This window comes from Taeniopygia guttata, chromosome 4 (genome assembly GCF_048771995.1).
Source record: "Taeniopygia guttata chromosome 4, bTaeGut7.mat, whole genome shotgun sequence".
NCBI classification, from domain to species: Eukaryota; Metazoa; Chordata; class Aves; order Passeriformes; family Estrildidae; genus Taeniopygia; species Taeniopygia guttata.
The window spans coordinates 26,924,918-26,947,128 of NC_133028.1; the positions used below are offsets into that span (position 1 = coordinate 26,924,918).

The following is a 22,211-nucleotide window of genomic DNA, read 5'->3' on the forward strand; positions in this document are numbered from 1 at the left end:
ATATGATATGAATACAAAATGAATGTGATGCCAAATTGATTTTTGCCTTTTCTCTTTATATATTTTTTATATTCTTTACACATATATTTGTAACTCTGTAGCCTATCATAGTATTAGTAGCTAGCATTTTACCTCTTCTATTCGACAGAAAGACAAGATAAATTCCCCAGTGGCTCCAAGGTTAGATTCTCAGGGAAGGTTGAAACTAGCTCTCTGAGACACATTTTCATAAACAAAGATAAGCTCCTATCTAAAATAGAGGGAATTCAAAGAGGGATGAACTGGGGGGAATTACCTCACCACTTATGTCTCCAACTGGGGACTTTTGCCAGAAATGCCAATGTTCTAAACATATAAAAATTGCATGCATTATGCTATGGGTGCATCTTTGGCATTTTCCATCGGGTGAATTGTGTACCTAAGGATCTTTATAAAAGATTCTTATAAAGGATCCCTTTTTATCACCTAACTGTGTCTGGCTCATGATTTTGGGACCAGCAAAAAGGCGTCAAATGGATGGTTGGTTTGTTGATCCAGAATCCTGCTATTGCTTTGAACACAGGCTGCAGTTTTCTCCTGTATCAGTGACTGATAGTATAACTTTGGTTAGTTAGCCAAACTAACCCAAGGACTGTGATGTGTTTCTAGTTCTGGATATAACCAGTGTTTGTTTGCAGGATTCCTGAAGTGATTGGAAAGGAACTTGACATGTTCATATTCTTCCAGGCTTCTAAGAGTCAAAATGACACATCCTTGATCATATGATTATGTCAGAGAAACCAAGAAATCATCTGTTAAAGAAGATGAAAGAAAACTTCTACATATCGTTGACATTTTGTGCATGTTTCTGCTTATCAACTGAACAGTGGCTGTGCCATGAGGATTATTAACATGCCATCAAAGTTCTATAGATAAGAATGCCCCAAGACTTGACCACAGGTTGAGACTCTGACTCAGATTCAGCTAACAGCCCCTCTTAAATGTGCCTTTGAAAGGAGCTACCCAACCGTGTTATTTTGATTTCTTGTCACTGTCATAAATCCAGGGCATGTTGTCATAGACTATTGAGTGGGCATTTGCCACAGCCACATCCTAATTGCTATACTAATTTCATCTCCAAAGCCCCAACCCAAATGATCCACTTCTGACACAGGAACTTGAGCAAAATCTGGGAGGGAATTGCTGCCTGCTCTCTGAGGTGTAGCAAGAAAAGCAAGCTGTTCCTGGGCTGACATCTGTGTTAACAATGGGCCATATGCAGGCTGCACAGAAAGAGCTGGTAACACACCTGAGATCATGCATTTCACAGATTGTACCTATTACTGACATCTTGTATAACATTTAATATAAGGATAAATAAAAGCACCGGCCCCTTGGACTGGGCACAAAACAATAAGCCAGCCAACCTGAGGCAAGGGAAACAACTCCAAGATAACCAAAATAACCATTCTTAGGAGGAGCTGACTGCTGCCTTCCATTGTTTCAACCATCCTGGCTATTTAGGTGTGCACCTACAATGGGGAAACCACCTGCAAGTACCTTCACACCTGGCTTCAACTAGAGGAATTATGCATTTACTTTGGCATTTTGGCTCCAGTAGAAAAATATTTGCTTGTATGAGATGCAACCTTTAGCAGCAAGCCAGTGTAATTTTCTTCTCACTGCTTGTTCTCACTGCTTTTCCTCCCTCACTTTGGCAATAGACTTGCTCACAAAGCCACACAGTGAACCAGATCACAAACTAGATTAGAGTGAAAAGTAACCTTTTCTGTGGTTCCTCAAAATATCTGTGACAGCAAAACAAAGACCTAGCAAGTTAAAGTGCCTCAAAAGGGGACAGAAACAGGGCAAGAAGGATCAGGAATTTCCTAAGCCTACTTCATGACCAGTGTCTCACAAACTAATGTAGCAAACACAGGCCTGAATGACACAGGAGTAGTTTGGGGTGGACACAGACACAGAAACCATGCTATCAGCTGTGAAAACCCAGTCCCAGTGGATGCACCTCCCCTCAGCAAGACAGGCCTAGAGGGGTAATGGCCTCATAGGATGCAAAGCTGACATTTACATTTGCATTATTTCCAACAAGGAGCAGATGGCAAAGGGATGCTCTGTAATTTCCATCTGAACCCTAAAGAATCCATAATCTCCATTTTAGCTGGGCACTTTTGGTTCTAAATCAATGCTGTGTGCTGTCAGGTGACAACAGCTCTCTCCTCAAAGGCAGCTGCCTTTCAGCAGGGGATGGCTGCAGGTACAGGCAGTTAATTAGGTACCCTGACTTTCAGATATAAATGTCTGTAAGATTTACATTAGGCAAAAGCAAAATCATGGCTTTTCCACTGCAGGTATAAAAAACTGTAGAGCTCTGAAAATACAGCTTGGTACAGATGCTGGAGGTCACCTCCTAATAGGTGAGTGTGGGAACCTGTACACAATTTGTAGCCTGGCATGGTGTCCACAACTGGGATCAGGAGTTTTCCAACAGTGCTCTCAAATTCAGAAGCAGAAACAACACACAAGAGGGAACCAACTGAACATACCATGACAAAAACAGGTATGGTCTTTAGAATTTTTTCTACACTAATGCAGTTGTTTATATTGCATATCAGACAGACTTGTAGGGAAAAATGTTTAGAAACATCTAGATAAGTTGCACACCTAAGTAATCATCATTTTCAAATCAGCTCCCTAAAAGAACTGAGATAAAACAGGAAAGGGATCACCGAAAGCATATCCTGAAATTTATTTGTCTGAATTTGAGCATACTGAATTTATATGACCGTAGTTAATATCCTTAAACTCATAAGAGGAGGAAAAAAATTATGAGTAGCCATCCTATTTAACAGAATATCCAAATTCACAAGTTTTCTAAATCTAGATGATTTCATTAGTATCAGCAGGATTTACAATACCTGTCTCACAAGGACAAATACAATTTTTACTGCTGAGCACCTTCACTAACTCTTTTTTTCCTTCTGGTTATCCAGACAAACTAACTCATCAAAATGCAAATTTATCAAGGTGCAATCCCTTGGTGCAGGCCTTTCCAGGTGCTGGGCAGCAAGCATTCATTGTGGAGCAAAGTGTCTGCAAAAGCTCACTTATGCTACATAACAGGCTGCTGACTGAAATTTCCATCTCACTGCACCATCCCATTTTGAAAACTCTTATCAAAAGGACTGAAAAACCTTCTAGAGTTGAAAAAAGAGAAGGACTGGATGATAAATGTGATAGGCATGACCCTCTTAATGAGGAGGCATTTTTGACAGCCCTTAACTCTTCCAGAGTTGTGTATGTCTACCAACATTGTGGGCATGGGTTTTAGAATATATACTGCATTCACAAATACACAGCTGAAAAAAAATAAAAAGACCTCAAAGCCTCTGGCAGTACAAGATAGCTGTAGGAAAATGGAATAAGACTGATAGGAAAATAATCTCTTAGAAACTTTTGGTTACCAAGTCTCTGTGAAGCCAGATAGTAATGAAAGCCTAAATACAAACATACCTGCTACATGGTCCCCTAAGACACCACAGCACTGCCTTGGTAAGGGTCATCTACTCCAGAGAGAGGGGCAACAGCATTTACAGTATTTTAATTTAATAGGGATTACTCAAAAAGCTTTCAAGTGCAGAAGTGAGAGGCAAAGTTAGCTCTGTGGAGGCTTCACCCATCTGTAGCAAGCTGCAAGGCTAGCTTTTACAATGATGGGAGTTACCCTCCCAAAGATGGAGATGCTAACTAATAAGTGTCTTGCTTCTAATTAGTTCAGCTGTCCACAGTCATCCTGGGAATTGAACAAAACTGAGCAGAAACTGAGACAAGCTTTGTGGAGAGGCCGCCAAGAAGACCAGGCTTCTGGGTCTTTCTACAAAAAGTAGTAAATGGGTCACATGTCGAGTCTGTTTACTACTCTAAGAACAGTCTTCTTTTAAGTAAATACCAGCTGCTTTTAAGGCCAAACACTGATATCCTTGTTCCAGACAAGGTGACAAATCTACCTTGCTTTGTACAAGGAGATAGGCAGAGCAGGCACTGCAGATGGGATGAGGACAGAGCAGGAGGCTCATATGATGCTCTCCTGACAAAGGCTGAAGGCTCCACAACAGACATGTGAGAGCAGCACTAACAGAGGAAGTCAAAACAAGCTGCTTGCCCATAAAGTATAACCCAAGTTAGTGACAAATTTTAAAGCTGAAATATGGGGGAGCTGACATATTTCTTCAAACTTACACAAAGCTATAAACACAATGGTACTGAAAGAGCTTTGAAGATACTTTGCAAACCTAAAAAGGAGCCAAGCAATTTACAATACCCCTGAAGAATGCTAAATTAAAATACGTTAAAGAAAGATACTTTGAGAGGCAAGGTGACAAACAAGACATGATAAAAATCCAAGTTTTTAAGTTCATCTACTCAGGTAACATAGGGATGAGAAATACCCTCTTCTCCACATCATGCTTTTGACATATATTATCTCAATCAAGGCAGTTCCTTTGCTTTTGTTTTAGTTCTCGTCTCATTTGATCCCCAGATTTATAAGCAAAATAGTGCAATTTAGCAAATATGTCAAAGCAGTCAACTGGATCTCATGTGGCTTTAATCATCTCAGAGAAAAATGCCTGACAAGCCTCCCTCTAACCATTTATTTATATTGCAGAAATGGCAAAGCACTGTAAGAAAACACAGAAGGACTCTTTATAAACTGCTAAGCAAAGTTAGTTCTTGTCACAAGGTTCAGAGCCTGGATATGGTTTCAGCAAGTAAGGCATTAATATCCTGTGGGGAGCAGGCAGAGAGGGCAAGGACAAGAGTCTCTGGGTCTGCAGCCCAAAGCTGCTGTATATGTGAAGGCCAGGGAAGAATGGGTAGGGCAGAAAGCTGGGAAAGGAGAGTGCATTTGAGGAAGCCACATCAGCTGTTTCTCCACAATTATTTTCATGTGCTCAACTCATGGAAAAAAAACCCAATGACAACCCAGCAACAAAATTAAGTAAGACAAAACAACACTTCAAAATACCTAGGTTGCTGCACTGAGTCAATTCTCAACAGTGGCCTGTGCAAATAAAGCTGCAAGTGATAAAGGCAAGAACTACACTTGGCAGCTCACAAAGACAAATCTCTTTTCTTAGTAAGATTGCAGGCTATAAACTAACAAAAAAATACTATCAAGAAGATTAGAGCCTTTATATTCCACTTAAGCTTAGACTGATAAAACAGTGTTTACAATAGTGTGCTATGCATGTGATAATACAAGATGTCTTCAAAAACAGCATATATTTCAAGCTTCAATTACGACTATATCTAGGCTCTCATTGACATTCAGTGCTGGAAAAATCTTTAATTAACTAGGATGGCAATGCTGGTTTAAGATCACAGTCACAATGGCATTTAGTGAGTATTCTCCACAATTGGATTAAAAGGGAATAAGCTACACCTCTCACTTTAGTAATACTGAATGGATTCAGTTTGAAGATTCTTATTCCAGGGGGAATGAGATAAAGGTGTCCACTTTATCTGAATTTATTTTAGTGTCATCCCTCTAAAAATAACAGACAATTTCATCAGTTACACTGGCTGAAGACATTATAATCCTGCCATCTACAGATGAAGTCCTAAGACATGTGCCTATCAAATGCTACCAGTTTTTTCCACTTACCCACCCTAACATGTCAGTGTGGAGAGCAGAAGACTAGAGATTAATAAAAAAAATGAAATGGGATGTCCCAAAATCTCAGTTTCTAGAAAACAGGTCCAGCTGGATTATACCTTCTTGTACCAACAGTTTAGACCAGCAGACTTCACACACTTTTTTTTTTTTTTTTAAATTTTACATTAATAAAACAGGAGGTGGAGAAAATTCACAGCTACAGTTTAGTCAATTTGGATCAAGATACTGCAGAGTGCTGAGTATATATTTTTGCACAGTGGTCATATGACATTCCTAACTCACTCTTCAGAAATGATGTTTTAGATGAATGCACAAGGCAGAAATTTAACCACTTTTTACTTTTTAAAAGCTTAACAAACTTTTATGCCGGTGATTAGATAGGTTTTACAGCAACACTGGTAAATCAATATGTGTTTCAAACTCGTGTAATTTCTCAAAGCCTTCAGGAATCACAGAGGAGTTAATTCTAGAGCTGTCTGGTTTGCTGGGGCTGTCAGCTTATATGAAAGAGCCATGTTCCAGCCTAAAGTCTGTCAATCTGCAATTTAGAAAAAGGAAACTACAGCCTTATAGAAAAAGTTGTTATCGTGGGCAATCAGGAAGGATTCTAGCCAGCATTGATTGGCTGTATCAGAAGAGTATTTCCTCTCTTCTCAACAGATACATTTTGTCATAGATAAAAAGATTCTAAGATTATTAATGCTGTAAAAAAGGTTTTCATAGCTCTGACAAATAAATTGTTTTAAACCATCAAACTTGCTCATTTCTAAATGCATTTCAATTCAGATACAGAAATGACAAGCCCTTCATTAGAGCAGCAGTTTTTTGTTGACATTAGCTTAATCTTACCAATATTATTGACCTATTCAGTGTTTACTTCAGCAAGCATTCCCATGGATATCTCAAAGCAATATTTTGAACTGACTTTTCAAAGGAGTTAATCCACAAATTTTAAATCACTTTCAGGCTTTCAAAAGGAAGTGAACTTTTCAAATATAATTTCACATATTTCTCCAAGTTTATCACTCTTATCTCCAAATGTGTATTGTGTCCGAAGGCTGCAGATCTCGCTTGTCTCTCTCTTCATCCCACACTCTCCCAAATGTCAACCTACTGCAAGTTGTCTCCAGCAGATGATGAGGAGAGGTGGCACTACCTGTCCTAACGCACTGCCACAGTACCACAGTGACAACTGAAGAGAAAAACACGTGAGGCTGGCTGCAAAGTCAAAGAAGAACCTTCCTGGTTTATGCTCACGTATTTCAGACAAAGGTAGGAAAAAGACCTAAGAGAACCCTCCACTGCTTAAAAAACTTTCTTTTGCTTCTATAATGCAAACAGGATATAGACAACAAAACTTACAGCATTCAGTGCAATACACTGGAAAGGGCAACTGTATTTATCATTTTAATTATTTTTAAAAAATGAAGGGGCAAGGTTAAAAGCAATTCACCTTTGTTTCCCACTTACTGTTGCTATTTATAGTCAGTCAAAGCACGTGGAGAATACTGTTGCCACTTTGATTTTGAGATCTAACATTGAGCTAATGTTTGTGAAAATGAGGCATATGATGCAGAGCCATGCGGAGTTCAGATTCATGTGATCCGGGATGTGCAGGACCTAAAGGCAGACCACTAACTGAAGGAGTACTAATCAAGGAGAACAGGGAAAAACCTGCCACAATAACAACATCACATGTTCCTTGATAATGCTTTAGTGAAAACCTCTTACACTATAGCGCCCTGCCTTTGCATCTTTAAGAAATTAAACGCTCCAAGTGTTTACATTTAAAAATTCCAGCTCACTTTTTTCTCCTACAGAAACAAAATCCAGATACACCTGGAAAATGTGTGTGTGTGTGTGGGGGGGGGGGGACGACAACGACAGTAATAAATTAAGTATTTCAGTAAATTTTTCCTCCCTAAGGTTAATTTGATGAGGCTAGTAAGAAATAGGATTTTAAGATGTTATTTGATTTTGAAATTGTTGGTGTGCTAACAAAAAGTATTCTGTTTTGCAGCAGAGGAAGGATTCACTTATCAAAAGAGACTGGCTGTCAGAGATGAAAGAGAGTAAAGAAATGGAGAGAGCCATTTTAAACATGTAAGACAAGACTTTCATCTCATGCTGGACCATGTGGGACAGTGCTATTAACCTTGGGAAAAAAATCTGACAGGAGTGAAAAAGAAAGGAAGATGAAGAGGGGAAAAAGGAGTATTTTACCTTCAATAATTTTTCTGATCTGTACTGACACATTTCAAGAAGTCTACATTTATGCTTTTGCAGTGGTGAAAGTTTTGCCATATGTCCTCTACATCTTTCTGTACATCCAGAAGTGTTGTGTGTCCTTTGCCCACCTGCCTGTTCAGGTGCTGCCTGTGGATACCTTGGGCAGAGCATGGCTGGTGAATGCATGCATGACTCCTTTGCTGGGTCACCTCTATACCTTTCTTCCACCTCAACAGTGTGTGACACTGACTGCTAAAACAGTGTTAAAGCCAAGAATTGGTGTAGTTTGTGTTATTTCTGCCTGCAGAGCAGCTCCACTCCAATTCTGTAGTTACTGAAGTGAGTGCTCCCAGATCCTCGTCAGTGGTCCCATCGGTGCTTTAAAAACTCCCTCTGTGGGATTCCACAACCCCTTTTTGCAATGCATTTGTAGTCTAAATCCTCCTTGCTCTTTGCAATCGCCTTCCTTACATTTAAGTGATTTTTTTTCCTGAGAATTAAATGGATAACTTTTTTCCTTGCCCTTGAGAAACATGAAAAACAATCACTCAAAATCCTTTTCTTGAGGACCCTTTCCACGTTTAAGCTCCCTGTCAGTTTTCTCGTTTCCATACCAAACCAGCCACTTCTTTCAAGTCTTCGCTTTGTGCCACAGCACACACTTTTAAATCTCACGCGAAGTGCTCTGGCCCTCAATAGGTGGTGGCCCTCAGCGGGCTGAGTGGATGTCAGGGCGGAGGCGATACCTTTGGCGCCTCCAGAATCAGCCGTAACAGCTCCAGGAGCGATCAGTGAGGATTTCAAAGCTAGGCAAACGGCTTTGTACCTGCCCTTTAAGGGATGCTCTCTCCGTTTCCAGCTCCCGTGCCCAGCCCGGCCGCTCCCCCCACCTTTCTCCGATCCACGTTCCGCTTAGGTTTACGCAGCCCCGCGGCCCCGATCCCTCGGGTGCTCGGCATGGCAGAATGCTGCCCGTGAGGAGGGCGAGCTCTCCCTCACGACAGCACTGAGCGCCCGTTCAGCCACTGGGCTCTGTCCTTTTTTCTTAAACCATTCCGTTTACGGGCTTTACGGTGAGCCCAGAGGAGGCTCCCCGGGGGCGGGGGAGCTCCTCACCTGCGCCCATCCCCGCGGCGGCGGGGCGGGGGCGCGGCGCGGCGCGGGGCGGGGCCGGCTCTACTCCGCTCCCTCCCGCGGGGCTCGGGCATCTCCGCGCCGGGCCGTGCGAGCGGCGGCCGCGCCGGGATGGAGGGCGCGATCCTCGCCTGGGAGCTGCCGCACACCGCCCTGCTGCTGCTGCTGCTGAGCCTCTTACCCGCAGGTGGGAGCCGCGGGCGCGGGCGGGCGCGGAGCCCCGTGGGGCCGGGGTTTGCACGGGCGGCGGCAGGGAAAACTTCGGCGCTGGCGGCCCCTTCCACGGGGCAGCGCCGCGCCGGGGGTCGGCCGGCAGCCCGCGGTGTGCCCGGCATCGCCCCGCGCTGCCCTTGTGGGACGCCCCGCCGGGGGAAATAAAGTCCTTTGTTTGCCGTGCGCGGCTATCCGGGGCTGGGAGAGAGACCTGCAGGGAACCCCTCCACCCCCCTCCGCCTCCCCGGCCGGGCTGTTTTGACAATAAACTACCCGGGGATCAGTACGAAATGTCCCCGCGGTTAAGTGCTCGTTGAACAATGGGCAGGAACGAGCGGCCGGCGTCAGGTGTCCAGCGCTGAGGCGCGGTGTGCAGCCTCCCCGCTGGGGCAGGTGGGCTCGGTGCCCTCTGCGTCCGCCGGCGGGCAGGTGCCCCGGGTGCAGGGCTCGCCGCGGGACAGGGCATCAGGGCTGGTCTGTTGCGGCGCTGACGGACCTTTGCGGTGAAGAGGGCAATGGGTGCCTTTCAGGCCTCTGGGGAATCAGCAGGTGCAAAAACTTTGGTGGGTAGGTTCCTTTCCACTCCTTTCTAAAAAGGGAGTTTATTTGCTTGACCTCACAGCCCTGGAGCACAGGTCTAACGGTTTTAAATACTGCATCTAGCTGCAGAGCTGGGCAACTTCGCACATGGCTTTCAGAGCCGCCGTGCATCTCCTTCCATGGTTTGTAGGCTTAGGAGGCGTTTGGCTGTGTCCAAGGGAAGGTGCTGGAAGGAGGTCGCTGCTAGACCTGGGGAAGAATTTAGCTCTGGGCACTGAAGTCTGAAAGGAGATAACGTGAAAGGTTCTTTCGCTGCTTACCTCAGAACGAGCTGAGGATCCAGGGTAGCGATGCACAGCGATAGGTGTTTAAGGTTTGCTGCCACCACCAGAGAGGAGCCTTGCAAAGCACCCTGTGTGACAGACGGGGAGGGTTCCGCCAGCCTCTGCCCATGGGAGCAGACACGTCTAAAACACCAGAAGCCAACAGTAGTGACAATTTACACTTCATTGTAAAACAGCTTAGGATGCCTTAATGACTTTGTTTAGGTACGTTTTTGTTCAGCCAGCCTCTGGCCATGGGAGCAAACACCACTAAACACCAGAAACCAACAGTAGTGACGACTTACACGTCTTCATTGTAAAACAGTTTAGGATTCCTTAATGGTTTTGTTTAGGTAACTTTTTGTGTTTGCTGCCGTTTGTTTATTGGTAATCTGAGTAAGTGTGGTATCTGGCAACTTGGGCTTTCCTATTTAAAAGTACCCACATAAGGCTGCAAAATGCTATGGCCACAGGAGTATAAAAGTCTCCTACCAATGAGTTATTACTAGAAAGAAATTTTTAAAATGTTGACATGATTGCTACCTGCCAACTTTCTTTACTTCATGAATTTCTTGCCTGCACTTTAAGGTTACCCTTCATCATATAGTTAAACTGTCCTTAAGGAAGGCTTGGGAAACAGATCACACTGGCAACATGTCCTGGAAGACAGAGGTGCAATTTCCGGAGTATTGAGGAAGCAAGGAGGGAACCTTTCTCAGGATCCTCCATCTCGTTCTGGGTTTATACACTTACTTGTGGGAGACTTCAGGGACACATCAGACAAAAACTTGTGTGAACAAAACCACACCATGTTGTAAGAAATAACTTGCTACTGCAAAAGACAGCTGTCCTTGGGTATGTATGTGCATCATCTGTGCATCACACAGATGTAGGAGTTTTTTGGGCTGGTTTTGTGGTGCTGGGAGAGGTATCAGTGTGATGGTTCGAGTCCTGGCAGCAGCATAGGAACATCAGAAGTGACAGGCAAGACAGAGCTGATGTGCTGTTCTGGATTGCTCCAGAGCTAGTTTGATTCTGTGCTGCTTTTGGTTTTGCCTCAGTGTAGACGCTTGGCTGGGATGATCTCCCTGTTCAGAGCTATCCTGTTTATCAGTATACAGGTTTATAATAAGTATATTTTTTTGGCTGTTGGTCAAGCGCGTCTTCCTTTGGCTGCAAACTGGGAAGGAGGATGTAGAAAACAGCTTAATGTAGCTTCTCAAAGGGTAAACCGTTCATCTTTTCTGTCCACAGTCCCTTCCTAATTTTTGTTTTTCTTGCAAACTGACATGCTTCCATACTTCCTTCCATTTGGGACTTGCCTTGTCCTCATTTTGATGCAATATTCTGGAACAGTCTTTTCTCTCTTCTTCTCCTGTCCTGTCTCAAGGCTTGCTTTGTCCCCCACCATCCAGTACTCTCTGAGAGTGCCTTGCATTTCCATCCTGTGGTCATGGAAGAATGGACATGGTTCCTTTCAGCATCCATCCATCAATGCAACCTTTATTTTTCCCCCACCAATCAGCTGCAGAGTAATAGGAGACTCTCCCTGTGCCCAGAGGGAAGAATGTCTGTTTTCATGATGCTCCCTGTTACCTATCAGCCATGAGACCTCAAGGAAGCTTGAAGGACAAAGATTGAATTTGATGAGAATTTTGATTGCTGTCATTCAGTCATTGCCTTGACCCCCCTCAAGCCATCTGAGTATCCTGCCCTCCCTACTCCCATTTCATTTCCATCTCTGCTCTCTGTACTTTTCCTCCCTCCCCTGTGGCAGTGCAGAGTCCCCTGTGCAGAAATGTAGCCTAAGGCCACTGCCAGGAGCAGAATGGAAATGTCAAAGACTGCTCAATATTCAACTCTTTTTCCTTGCACCGCCACTGGGAACCTTTTCCCTGCAAGTGCCTGAGTGATTTTTGTTCGGGCTTTATAATAAAGAATGTGACAAATTTGGCAAGAATTGAGACTCCCATTTACATCCTGTTTAAATGCCATTCATAGAGACTGAAGGCATTTCCATGTGCTTATTTTGCCAGAGAGAGCCTCTTGTCAACAGATGACTGCAGCTGTGGTACTGTTGGGTTGTATTGGCTCTCTGTGGGTTTTCCGTCTCGTTCCAGCTCTCCCAGTGATTGTCCAAACAGTAACGCTTCTTTGCAGGTGCCTGAATTAAGCAAAGGATCCTGAGTCACCTCCAGAAGGGACATGCTGCACCAGGATACAGGTGGAATTGGAAGGGATATGTCTTTAGCACATGTAAACATGAGCTAGGACAGGTCTTGGGAGAAACATCTGAGTCATATTCCAATCAGTAGGAGGTTCTCCTAGTGAAGCTTGTCCTTTTCGCATTCTGAGAGACTAATGATATCACTATAGTGTTCAGATTTCTTTCTGAACTATAATTTGTTGTTACTGCAAGCTATTAGAAAGATTTTTAAGGAATAGCTGGAGCTGCCAAACTAAATACCAAATACTAGGCATTTGTAATTTGAAGGAAAGCTGCTTTCTAGTCTGAACAGTAAACAGTCTGATGGAATTTGAAGGTGAGGAACAACAAATTCTGGATAAAACAAGAACTGCGCAGCATCAAAGAGTTTCAACAGCATATATGTTTATCTACAATACACAATGACTGATACTATCTCATACCAGTCTTGTAGAAGAGAGGCAGTAATTGCTCAAGGTTAAGCCACTTTTCAGCTTTTTTTTTTTTTGCGCTGTCCACGAAGATGAATGAAGATGAATAACATTGCAGAGATCAAGTGTTACACATTGTCTTGCTCTATGGATGTGACACATGATTTTACAGATGTTGTTTTCTTTTTCATCTAATACAAACATCTTCCAGGATTTTGACTCATTTCCTTAAGTCTCTTTCAGCTGTTCAGAAAATGGCTAGAGGAAATGAGGTCTGATATCCTAATGCATTGCATTTACTGTAAGTACCCTCTCACTTTAAGTACATAAGTTTACCTTTCTGAATGTCTTTCTGACTGTTCCCATGCACAAGAAACAAGTTGCAGATGTTTCTGTCCCTTAGAAACTCAGCTTCCCTAGCTGGGGCTTCTCAGTTGTAACAGAGCTTAAGGTATTCACTGTAACTTCAGACAGGAGAGAAGAGCTGATGCTGCGGCATCTAAGGAAAGTGTGTTAAATCTTTTGGTCATTTATTTAAAACAATCCAGAGAGAATGCACACACAAATTATGAGACTTGTATTCTTCTATATTACTGTATTATATAGTATTGTTCTTGTCTTTTTCAGTGACTTTTAGGAAACTAGAAGTTTTTGTTCCAATGGAACCGTTTGACAATGAATCCTGCAAACAGTCATAAATGAACGTAATTTTACGCGTGTGAGCGGTCTCCTTGGCTGGCTGCCAAACCTAATGACAACTGAAGTGTATTGTTTGTCCACTGGCCAAGATTGCTGCCGTTAGTGATAAAAGCATAAGGAGAGTGTAAACATCTGTGTTTGAGGGGAGAACGTGACTCCTGTTTTCTAGGGGATACCAATTAGAAAGCTCAGTAAATGTTATTTTCTCAGTGGATTTCCTCTTGGGGATTATATTGATTTATTCTGAAAACACAGGTTTTCAGATTTAATGGATTTTTAATGATATTTTTCATGTTGCAAAAGATTTTTTTTTTTTTTTTTACAGTGTGTCAGGCTCTTGACTTTACCAGCAAAGAGATATGTAAATAACAGAAAAATTTCTAATGTTGCTACCATGCTATGCAACTTCTGGGCTGCTCCATAGGGATCATTTCTGGAAATTGAACTAAAATGAAGCATCACTGGGTAACATTAGGAGCTACAGGGTTTTTTGTCAGCGGGGGAGCCAACTGCATTCAATGTCTATAATTTTAAGTGTCATCTTGGTGGGTGAATCTGTAATCATGTAACACAATCAAATATCTGATATGGAGAAGAATTCTCTGGTCAACTAGGCGCTGGCAGTTGTAAATTTAAGTGATAAAGAGGATGCCTGGACTGATTTAAGTTAAGAAGAGATGAAAACTGTGGCAGGCAAATGTGAAAATCAGAGAGATGCACCTCTTACAGGTTCTTTGGAAGCATGGCAAATGCCAGGTTAGTCCTACGTCTCCTGTCATTTCCTATCAGTCACTGTGTTATGCTAGGCAGTGCTCCGCTGCTCATGCTGGGTGACTGTGTTCTCATGAGGGACCAGAGGGCTGGAACAAGTCTCCTGTGAAGACAGGCTGAGAGACAGGCTGTTCAGTCTGGAGAAGAGAAGGCTAGAGTGGACTTGCCTTACAGAAAGGCATTGTGCGAAAGCCACACATGAAAAAGAAATCAACTTGGTTGGTTATAACCTGTCATTCAGAGTCTGCATGCTTTGAAAGGGCGGAAAATCCCAGTGAGCTGTGTAATAGAAATGTTTTGGGTGTTCACATACCTAGACCATTCAGAGCTAACCAGATTTCTGCTGACAGGTATAATGAGATTTAAAATTTGCACTTGGCTCTCTTACTTAATCTCTTTTTTGTTCAGGAGTTTATGGCTGCACTGGATGTCACATGTTGAAGGTTTTGTCTGCAGACCTCAGGACTGGAAACTTCATTCTTTGCTGCATGACTTTCTCATGCATTGATCTTCTTCCTGCAGCTGCGTTTTTAAGAGACATGGCAAGTCTTAGGAAGCTCCCATAGAACTCTATGAGTAAGGCTGGAGGAGACCTGCAGAGATCTGGTCTGTTCCCAACTCTTCCTTGTAGTCAGATGGAGCAGATCTCCCCACACAGAATTTCCTTCTAACCTGCTCTAAGGCAGATTTGTGCTGCAGACTCTTACCACCTGTTTTTTCTAGTAAATAGTTATTAAAGGTCAAAAGCTTCTTCTGATACCTAATCTCCCTTGCTGGTTGTCTAATTCCATCCTGTTATTCTGCTCTTTTTGATATATGAACTACTTGTTGCTATCCTTTTTATAATAATATTTTACACATCAATAATATAAACCCTTTGGCTTCTCCTTTTCTATGATAAATCTTTTCAGCTATTTTCTTTTGGAGTGTCTTTTGTAACTTCTCCTCCTGCTCTTCTCAACCGTCTCAGACTTGTTTGCATGTCTTCCAGATATGATGTGTAAAATTGACATCTGACTGCAGATGAGAAACTCAGTGTTTCCAGGTTCAATAAAATGGTCACCTCCCCCTGTCCTATGTGCTTCAATTTGATTCAAAGCATTGTAAATCTGATTTTAATCATGATTTCAATCAGCCAACAGTAAGCCTCATTTTAACTGTTTTGCATTTGTACTTAATCATTTTGCAAAGAAAGGTTTAACCTCCTTTATTACCATTGAGATAGAGTTTTAATTAAATTTAGCCTTTGCAGTTAATGTTATACTTACTTTGATTAATCACTGTGCCTGTATTTAAGCAATTATGTAGCTTGTTATATATACACTGATCCTGATTCTTCATGTGTATGTTTTAGCATGAAAATAGAAAATGTTGACATTTCTTGTATTAGGTAATTGATTTTTACTGATGATTTGCATCAATTACAATGGCGGAAACAAGAATTCTGAAATGTTCTTCTGTTAGATAAAAAATAGCACCACAGCGAAGCCAGCCAATTCAGAAGAAAAAACTCATTGAGAAATGTTTTGAAAAAAATAATTAATGCCTGAAAGGTCTATCTGTAGTCAAAACTGGTGGCTTCTAATCACTATGCTACAAAAATTTTAGAACTAGTCAATGTCATTCTCTCATTATTCTTAGAATAGCAATGGAAAGAAACATTCATTTTTTTTTTTTCAGCTCCAGATCAGTAGCTTCTCTTTGAATGGACTAGTTGCTTAATTGAGTTGTACTGAACGAACTGAAATAAAGAAAATTTTTTCTCTGCACCTGCTAGGAAACTCCATATGCCAAAGGCCTGAAGGTGCTCAGGGGCTGGCTTTGATGAATCCAGTAGTTATATTATCTTTAAAATGTTGACAACAAATTTACAGCTTGAATAAATTTTTGCTTTTATTTTTTTTTAATGATTAGAGAAGCTGTAAGTTTAAATTTATGTTGTCGTATTTTCAAAATCACTGTTGAGTATTTTTATGTTTTAAAAGGAAAATGTACATTATAAAAATGCCGTGGTTTTACTTTTTCATGTAATATTAAATTAAATATGCTGCTTAATAGGGTTTTTTTACCTGAAATGGTTCTGTTTGTATGCCTTATATACAATTCTGTGCTAGGCTGTGATCCCGAAGCACTAATTTTTTGCTGCTCAGTGGCTTGCTGATTCTCTTCCTCACTTTTGATGCTTGTTTGCTATTGTCTATATCATGGAAGGGCTTTCTCTGCCTGGGTGACCATAACGTTTATACTTTGAAAAGAAATTATGTTATCTTCCACAAAATAAAAGCTTCCTCCCAGTTGTGTTCATTTTAACACAAGCTGTTAAAGTTTCCTATTCCATAGCATGTCTGACTTCCAGGTATTATACATAAAATTGCTGACTTTGCAGTAGTATTAATGTTATCATACCTAGGATTTGAGGTATGCAGCACAATAAAAGAGGTCACATGGAAGGAGCAAAAGTAAGCCCTGTGTTTCTGGTCTCCTCCTATAAGCTAGATCTAGTCAGGAGAGATGGTGAAATGGGATTCCCTGTTTAAGCAGGCACTCAGGCTGCACTCACATTAAGTAGTCCTGTGTGTCTCTTTCCTGGAGCAGAAAGAAGGGCTACTTTTCAGTAAGCAGTTACCTGTATATATATGCCATGTATATGCAATTTCTGATAAGGGTTGTAAGTAAACTAGAAAATAAGTACAATTTAAAAGCAAAAACTGCAAGGTGGACTTTTGTAATATTGGAGAGTTATCGATCTCTGCCAGAAGACTGAGGAAATGAAGCTGAATTGTCAGAAATATATCCAAGTCTCTGTATTCAAAGCACTTCTGTCTAAGACAACATCAGTGACAGATGTTGCTGGGAGTTGGTCTGATTGTCTGAGGTGAAATTTTTCACCTGAGGTGTTCTGAAAAATGTGCCAATGACTCTCCCAGAAACTGTCCTAGTCATAGCAAAGATACTTATCTAATATACTGGGTACCTTACTAAAAACCAACCTACTAGATTTAGTATTGTCTGTAAAACAATGCTTTTACAATAATTTTTTACCAACATCTTAATAGAAAAGTTTAAGTGTTATTTAGATAAGGGAAATCTAACTTCTTTCAGGCTTACCAAAAATCTCTAAATAGATACACTTAATTTATATGGACAAATGTGGAAATATCCTAAAACCTGCCTCTTAAATGGATCCTGTGCCATGTGCCTGCATTACATGATGCAATGACTTGTATTTTGGTAACACAACTATATAAATACTCTATCTTATTACTAAACCCAGAATTTTTCTCATTAATCTGTCAGTTCTTTCAGTGAAGGAAAAGATAATACAAAGTATTATGGACATAAAAGATAGTTGTGTCTTTTCTGGAAAATTTGGTGAACATGTTAATCTGAAAGTCTTGTTTATTGCTGTAATCTTCTAGGAAAATGTACTGAACTAAATATCTAGAGAAAGTAAAAAGCAGTGTTCCTCTTTGTGGTATTTAATGTGGTCCATCATAAGAGCAGTGATAACATAATTATGCAATTATTGGTATATTTTCCCCTCTGGAGGCCTTATGTAGATGATTACCAGTGCACCTTTTAATGAAATTGCTACTATTTGATAAAATTACTGCCAAGACGTGAAATAATTAGAATTCACATTGCCAAAAGTCTTACATCTCCTTCCTCAGTTGAGCCTTTTCCAAATCGGCATTAATTCAGATTGCGAAGCGATTTGCTGTTCTCCAGTTTTCTCATTTCTCTTCATTAAAATTACCTTTTCACTGCATTTCAGAAAACATGCTTTTCAAGCCTATGTTGCTCATTACAAGGAACATTAGTTCAAAATGAAAGTTGAAAGAAGCTGCACCTTCTAATGTAAATGTCAGCAAAGAGAAGTGAGAAGAGCCATTAAAGGAATAGATGGGGTCCATGACAGCTGAATATGAATACACTATGCATTAGTGTGCTTTTTTGTTCTTCTAATCATTCTCCATACTTACTTCATAATTTGTTTATTTATGTGTCTAACAGCTGACGAAACTAACTGTGGGGACAGCTGGTTAATAAATAATTTTGGAAATTAGAGGAAAGAAGGCAATAATTCAGTAAGAGTAAGAATCAGTCTAAATGTATAAATCTCAATGCTGACAAGTGCTGTGGCATACAGTTGCTCTGTGTTTTTTTTTCGAATCTACTTGTGTGTGTACATACGTACAGATTTAGTTGTACTCTGTGTTTCTCTTTGAATAAGAATTACCAGGTGGTTGTTGTAAGCATAGACCATTCTAGTTTTTTTTAAAAAAAACAACCTGGCAGGTCAGTCATGCATTGGGTTTGGTTTTATTCATTAATACATTGCCTGTAGATTCCTTCCATGGTGGGAAGTTTAGGTATAAGAGACAACAATGTGTCAATGTAATATAATGAAATGAATTAATCACCCAGTGTAGGTTGTCACACAGAGTGCTTCAAGATAAATGACTGGGCTACTGTAGTGCACGTGGTACTCCTTCAAAAAACAAACCCCAAAACAACAGAAAAAGCCCCAAAGCTGTGACTTCTCAAAAAAGGAGGATTCTGGGAGGTAACACACACTCATCCTTGGAAAGAAACAAAGTGTGTGATCCTGCTGTAGCCATTTAGTATGTGTGCTAAACTAGAATTACATTCAGCTACATGTCTGGCTCTGACAAATGGCTGTATTTGCAGAGTGAGGGATGCCTGTCAGAGCAAGCTGCTCAGCAGGCAGGAACAATAGCCTGTTTGCATGGCTGGATTTTCCTCACCCCAGCGAGGGAAGTAAAGCCAGCAGCGAAGAGGAAGGTGTGTCTCTGTCTCTGGAAGGTGCAGTTGCTCCCCACAGTCCCTGGCCTTAAGGGAATGTTGCACTTGAATGCATAGGGCAGCTCTCACGTGGTTTTGGAGCTCACCTGAGGAATCTGCTCTGCTAAACCTGCTTCTGAAGTACTGAGGCAAAGTGCTGTTAGCTACATTACTAATTGGTGTGACAAGACCCCCTGCAGGAGGACCTGCTGTCTTCCACCCACAATCCAGGGATTGTCCCAGGTGCTCATGGTTATCCTGCTTGAAGATTCTGTTAATGTTTCTCCTGGAGACTGGAATGTGCAGGGTCTATAGAGCTGGCTGGATTTGGCTTCTTGTTACCTGCCTCTGATACTGGCTCTTCCTGATTCACCACATCTTGTTCTGGGGGTTGTATAACCTTTCTCCAGGTGTAGCTGGGTGTCCCCTCAGTCTCCTGAGCTCTTTTCTCTGCAAGTGCATCAAGTACATCTTACTTGTTCTGTGAAGTGCCCTACCAGGGGTGAGGTGTGTTGTGAGGCAGGTCCATGTAGGTGCAAGCCCAGACGATGGAGCTCAAAGGTTACCATGGGGCCTCACTGCAAAGGGGGTGCCTCACAGCCACAGCCTCTGTAGTTCCCCATGCTCATGCCTCCACAGATGATAAAGAAAGCCTTTGTTCTAACCTCCTGCCACTTCCTCTCTTGGGTTTGCCATGGGTGGGAATCAGCTGGCTGGTTCCACACTTGCTCTTTGTGTGGGAGATCTTCATTTCTCCTTGATGCTGTTTGCAGATGGAGTCAGCTTGGCTGTGCCTTTGAGCGCTGTGCTGGTGAGCTCCCGCCTCCTGCTCTCCACAGTGCCCTTCCTCTGCTCCCTTCCCTTTGGGGGTGAGGGGGCAAGCAAGGCTGGCTGGGAAGATAGGGGTTGCCCTCATGCAGCTGGGTAAAAGCCAAAGCCCTCTTTAATTCTCTGCTCTGGTCTACTGCTTAGTAATATATAGCTTCCAAGAATCCAAAACTTCAGAGTGAGCACAAGCTCGCGAACTCTTTTTTTCTGCTTGAAAAACACGGCGTTGAAGAGTCTGTTGGTCAGCAGATAGCACCGACCCTGGGAGATGGGTTAGAAACAAACCGTTTAGTTCTGCAGGGAAGCCTAATCAGCCTAGACTTAAGTATGTGTCCAGTGACAGATAATTTTTCAGTCTCTGAAAAGAAGTTGGGGCAGAGGAGACAGTCAGCAAGGATTTGTTTTGTTCAGATATGCTGAGAGTCCATAATACTTTCAGGGACAATCAATCATATGTTGTGTATTTTTTGGTCTATGTCTTTGAGGAAGACACTAGTGTGGGTGTTGGTATGGATGGTTTCTTTTGCTAGCCACCTTTATCCCCACAGCCTGGCTGAAACAGGATCTGATGTAGCTTTCAGATCAAATAATTTAAAACTGACATTTGCCATTGCTAAACTTTTCATCTAGCATAAGGGAGAGTGTCTGTTTAGTGAAGTGGAACAAAACAAGTAAGCATATGATACCATCTCTCCTTTGAAAAATCTGGGAGATTTTATACATCAGAGTAAATTCAAGTTGTTTCAGTGCAATTAACATGAAAGTTTGACACTTCATACTTTTCCTTGGGGCATGAAATGGCACGACAAAGAAAATGTAATTGAAAGGATCTTACATTCATGTCCATCATAGCATATGCCAACTGTCCTAGTGGCTTTAACAAATAAGAAACAGAGTTAGAAAGGTGATATTCCTCAATTAGACCTGTGTGTAAATACTCTAGAGAGGAATGAGCAGGCTTCTGGCTAGGGCCTCTGCACGTGTGTAAAAGAGATGGTTTTGATTCTGCTCTTCTTTCAGACCTACAGGGGACTTGTGTGTCTGAAAACACGTTCATTTTTTCCAGCAGTGCTGGGAATGCTGAAAGAGGATATTACTTCCCTGAAAGCCATGTCTTGCTGATATCCCTGGACCATTGCATCTACAGCAGTGCCACTACTTTAACTGATAAAGCATATCTCTTGTTTCTGCTCTCTTATGTTGTTGTAGATGAAAAACCACAGTGAGTGAGGTCTGTGTGATAGCCCTTGAAATGAAGCCAGGACCCAGAATGTACAGGCACTGAAAAGAAATAGTCTCTCCAATTGTATCCAATCCCCACAATCTTACACAAAAGTTGTGGACATTTTGTCACTTGAAGTTTAGCTCCTCTGTGCATTTATGATAGAAAAACGTTAACTGCTTTAGAAATCATAGTCAGGATCAGGTCATGGTCAGGTCACTGTTTTCGTTGTGCAGTGTTTGTACAGCTTAAATGATGATGACTATGAAGATTAAGGGGAAAAGGCAGAAATTCAGAAGAACCTGCCATGCCCTTTCAATATGTCCCAGCCCTTGGGGAGGCAGGGTGAGGGATTTGCCCTTGCTGAGCAGCAATGAACCTGTTGGCAGGATGCTGCCAGTCCCGTGGGTTTGGCAGAGGCTGCTACTGGATGTGAGAAGGTTGTGACTGTGCTGGGAAGCTGCACTGTGCCTCTGCACAGGGAGATGTTTGACACAACTTCTCAGTGGAAGGGCGTGGGATAAGGCACAGGGTTTTTTGTTTTATTTTTCTTTGGAAGCAATCTGTTGTGTTATAGAGCTGCCACAAACTTCTTGTTCCTTTTAATGCTTAGATAAGAGTTGAAAGAGGAAGTGGCCACAGAGAGACTAACCTGTTGGCCTAAGGTTGTGCAGGAAATCTGTAGCAGAGCTGAGAATAAAATCCACAGTGTTTGACTCTTCATCTTATACCATGGCAGTCCCACATCCTTTGTTTGCTTGGCAGCTGGAGATGGTTTCCAGTTGCTTGCAAGCTTGATGTGGACTTGCACCTATGTGCTCTTCCACACTACAACAATGTTGTGCTGAGGCTGAAAAACTCCAGCATGAACTGTATTTCTTTCCCAGGATGGTTCGCTCCTTAGCCAGAGCTTTTGTTGTTTGCACATCCCTTAATTGTTACAGGAACATTCTGCTGTCCTTAATCATATCCCTGCAATTTGACCTGCATTTCCTATCAGTATTATCTAGAGCTGTTTGATTTTCTAATTCCTCCAGCTTGGTTTTCCAGATGTTCCTTCTGCATGCAGAATTCACAACTGCTGTACTCCTCCTCTTTCCTCCCTCTTTCTTCATTTAAATATATTTATGTATTC

The 22,211-nt window shown here is 41.9% G+C and overlaps 1 protein-coding gene across 1 annotated transcript in view; it reads left to right on the forward strand.

The window, feature by feature from the left end:
• Positions 1 to 9,056: 9,056 nt before the first annotated feature.
• The window catches only part of KIT (KIT proto-oncogene, receptor tyrosine kinase), a 55,471-nt gene continuing 42,316 nt past the window's right edge, over positions 9,057 to 22,211 (forward strand). The window contains exon 1 of the mRNA XM_030271088.4: positions 9,057 to 9,224. Within this exon, the coding sequence (XP_030126948.4) occupies positions 9,149 to 9,224 (76 nt within the window). The 5' untranslated portion in view covers positions 9,057 to 9,148. The remainder of the gene's footprint in view (positions 9,225 to 22,211) is intronic.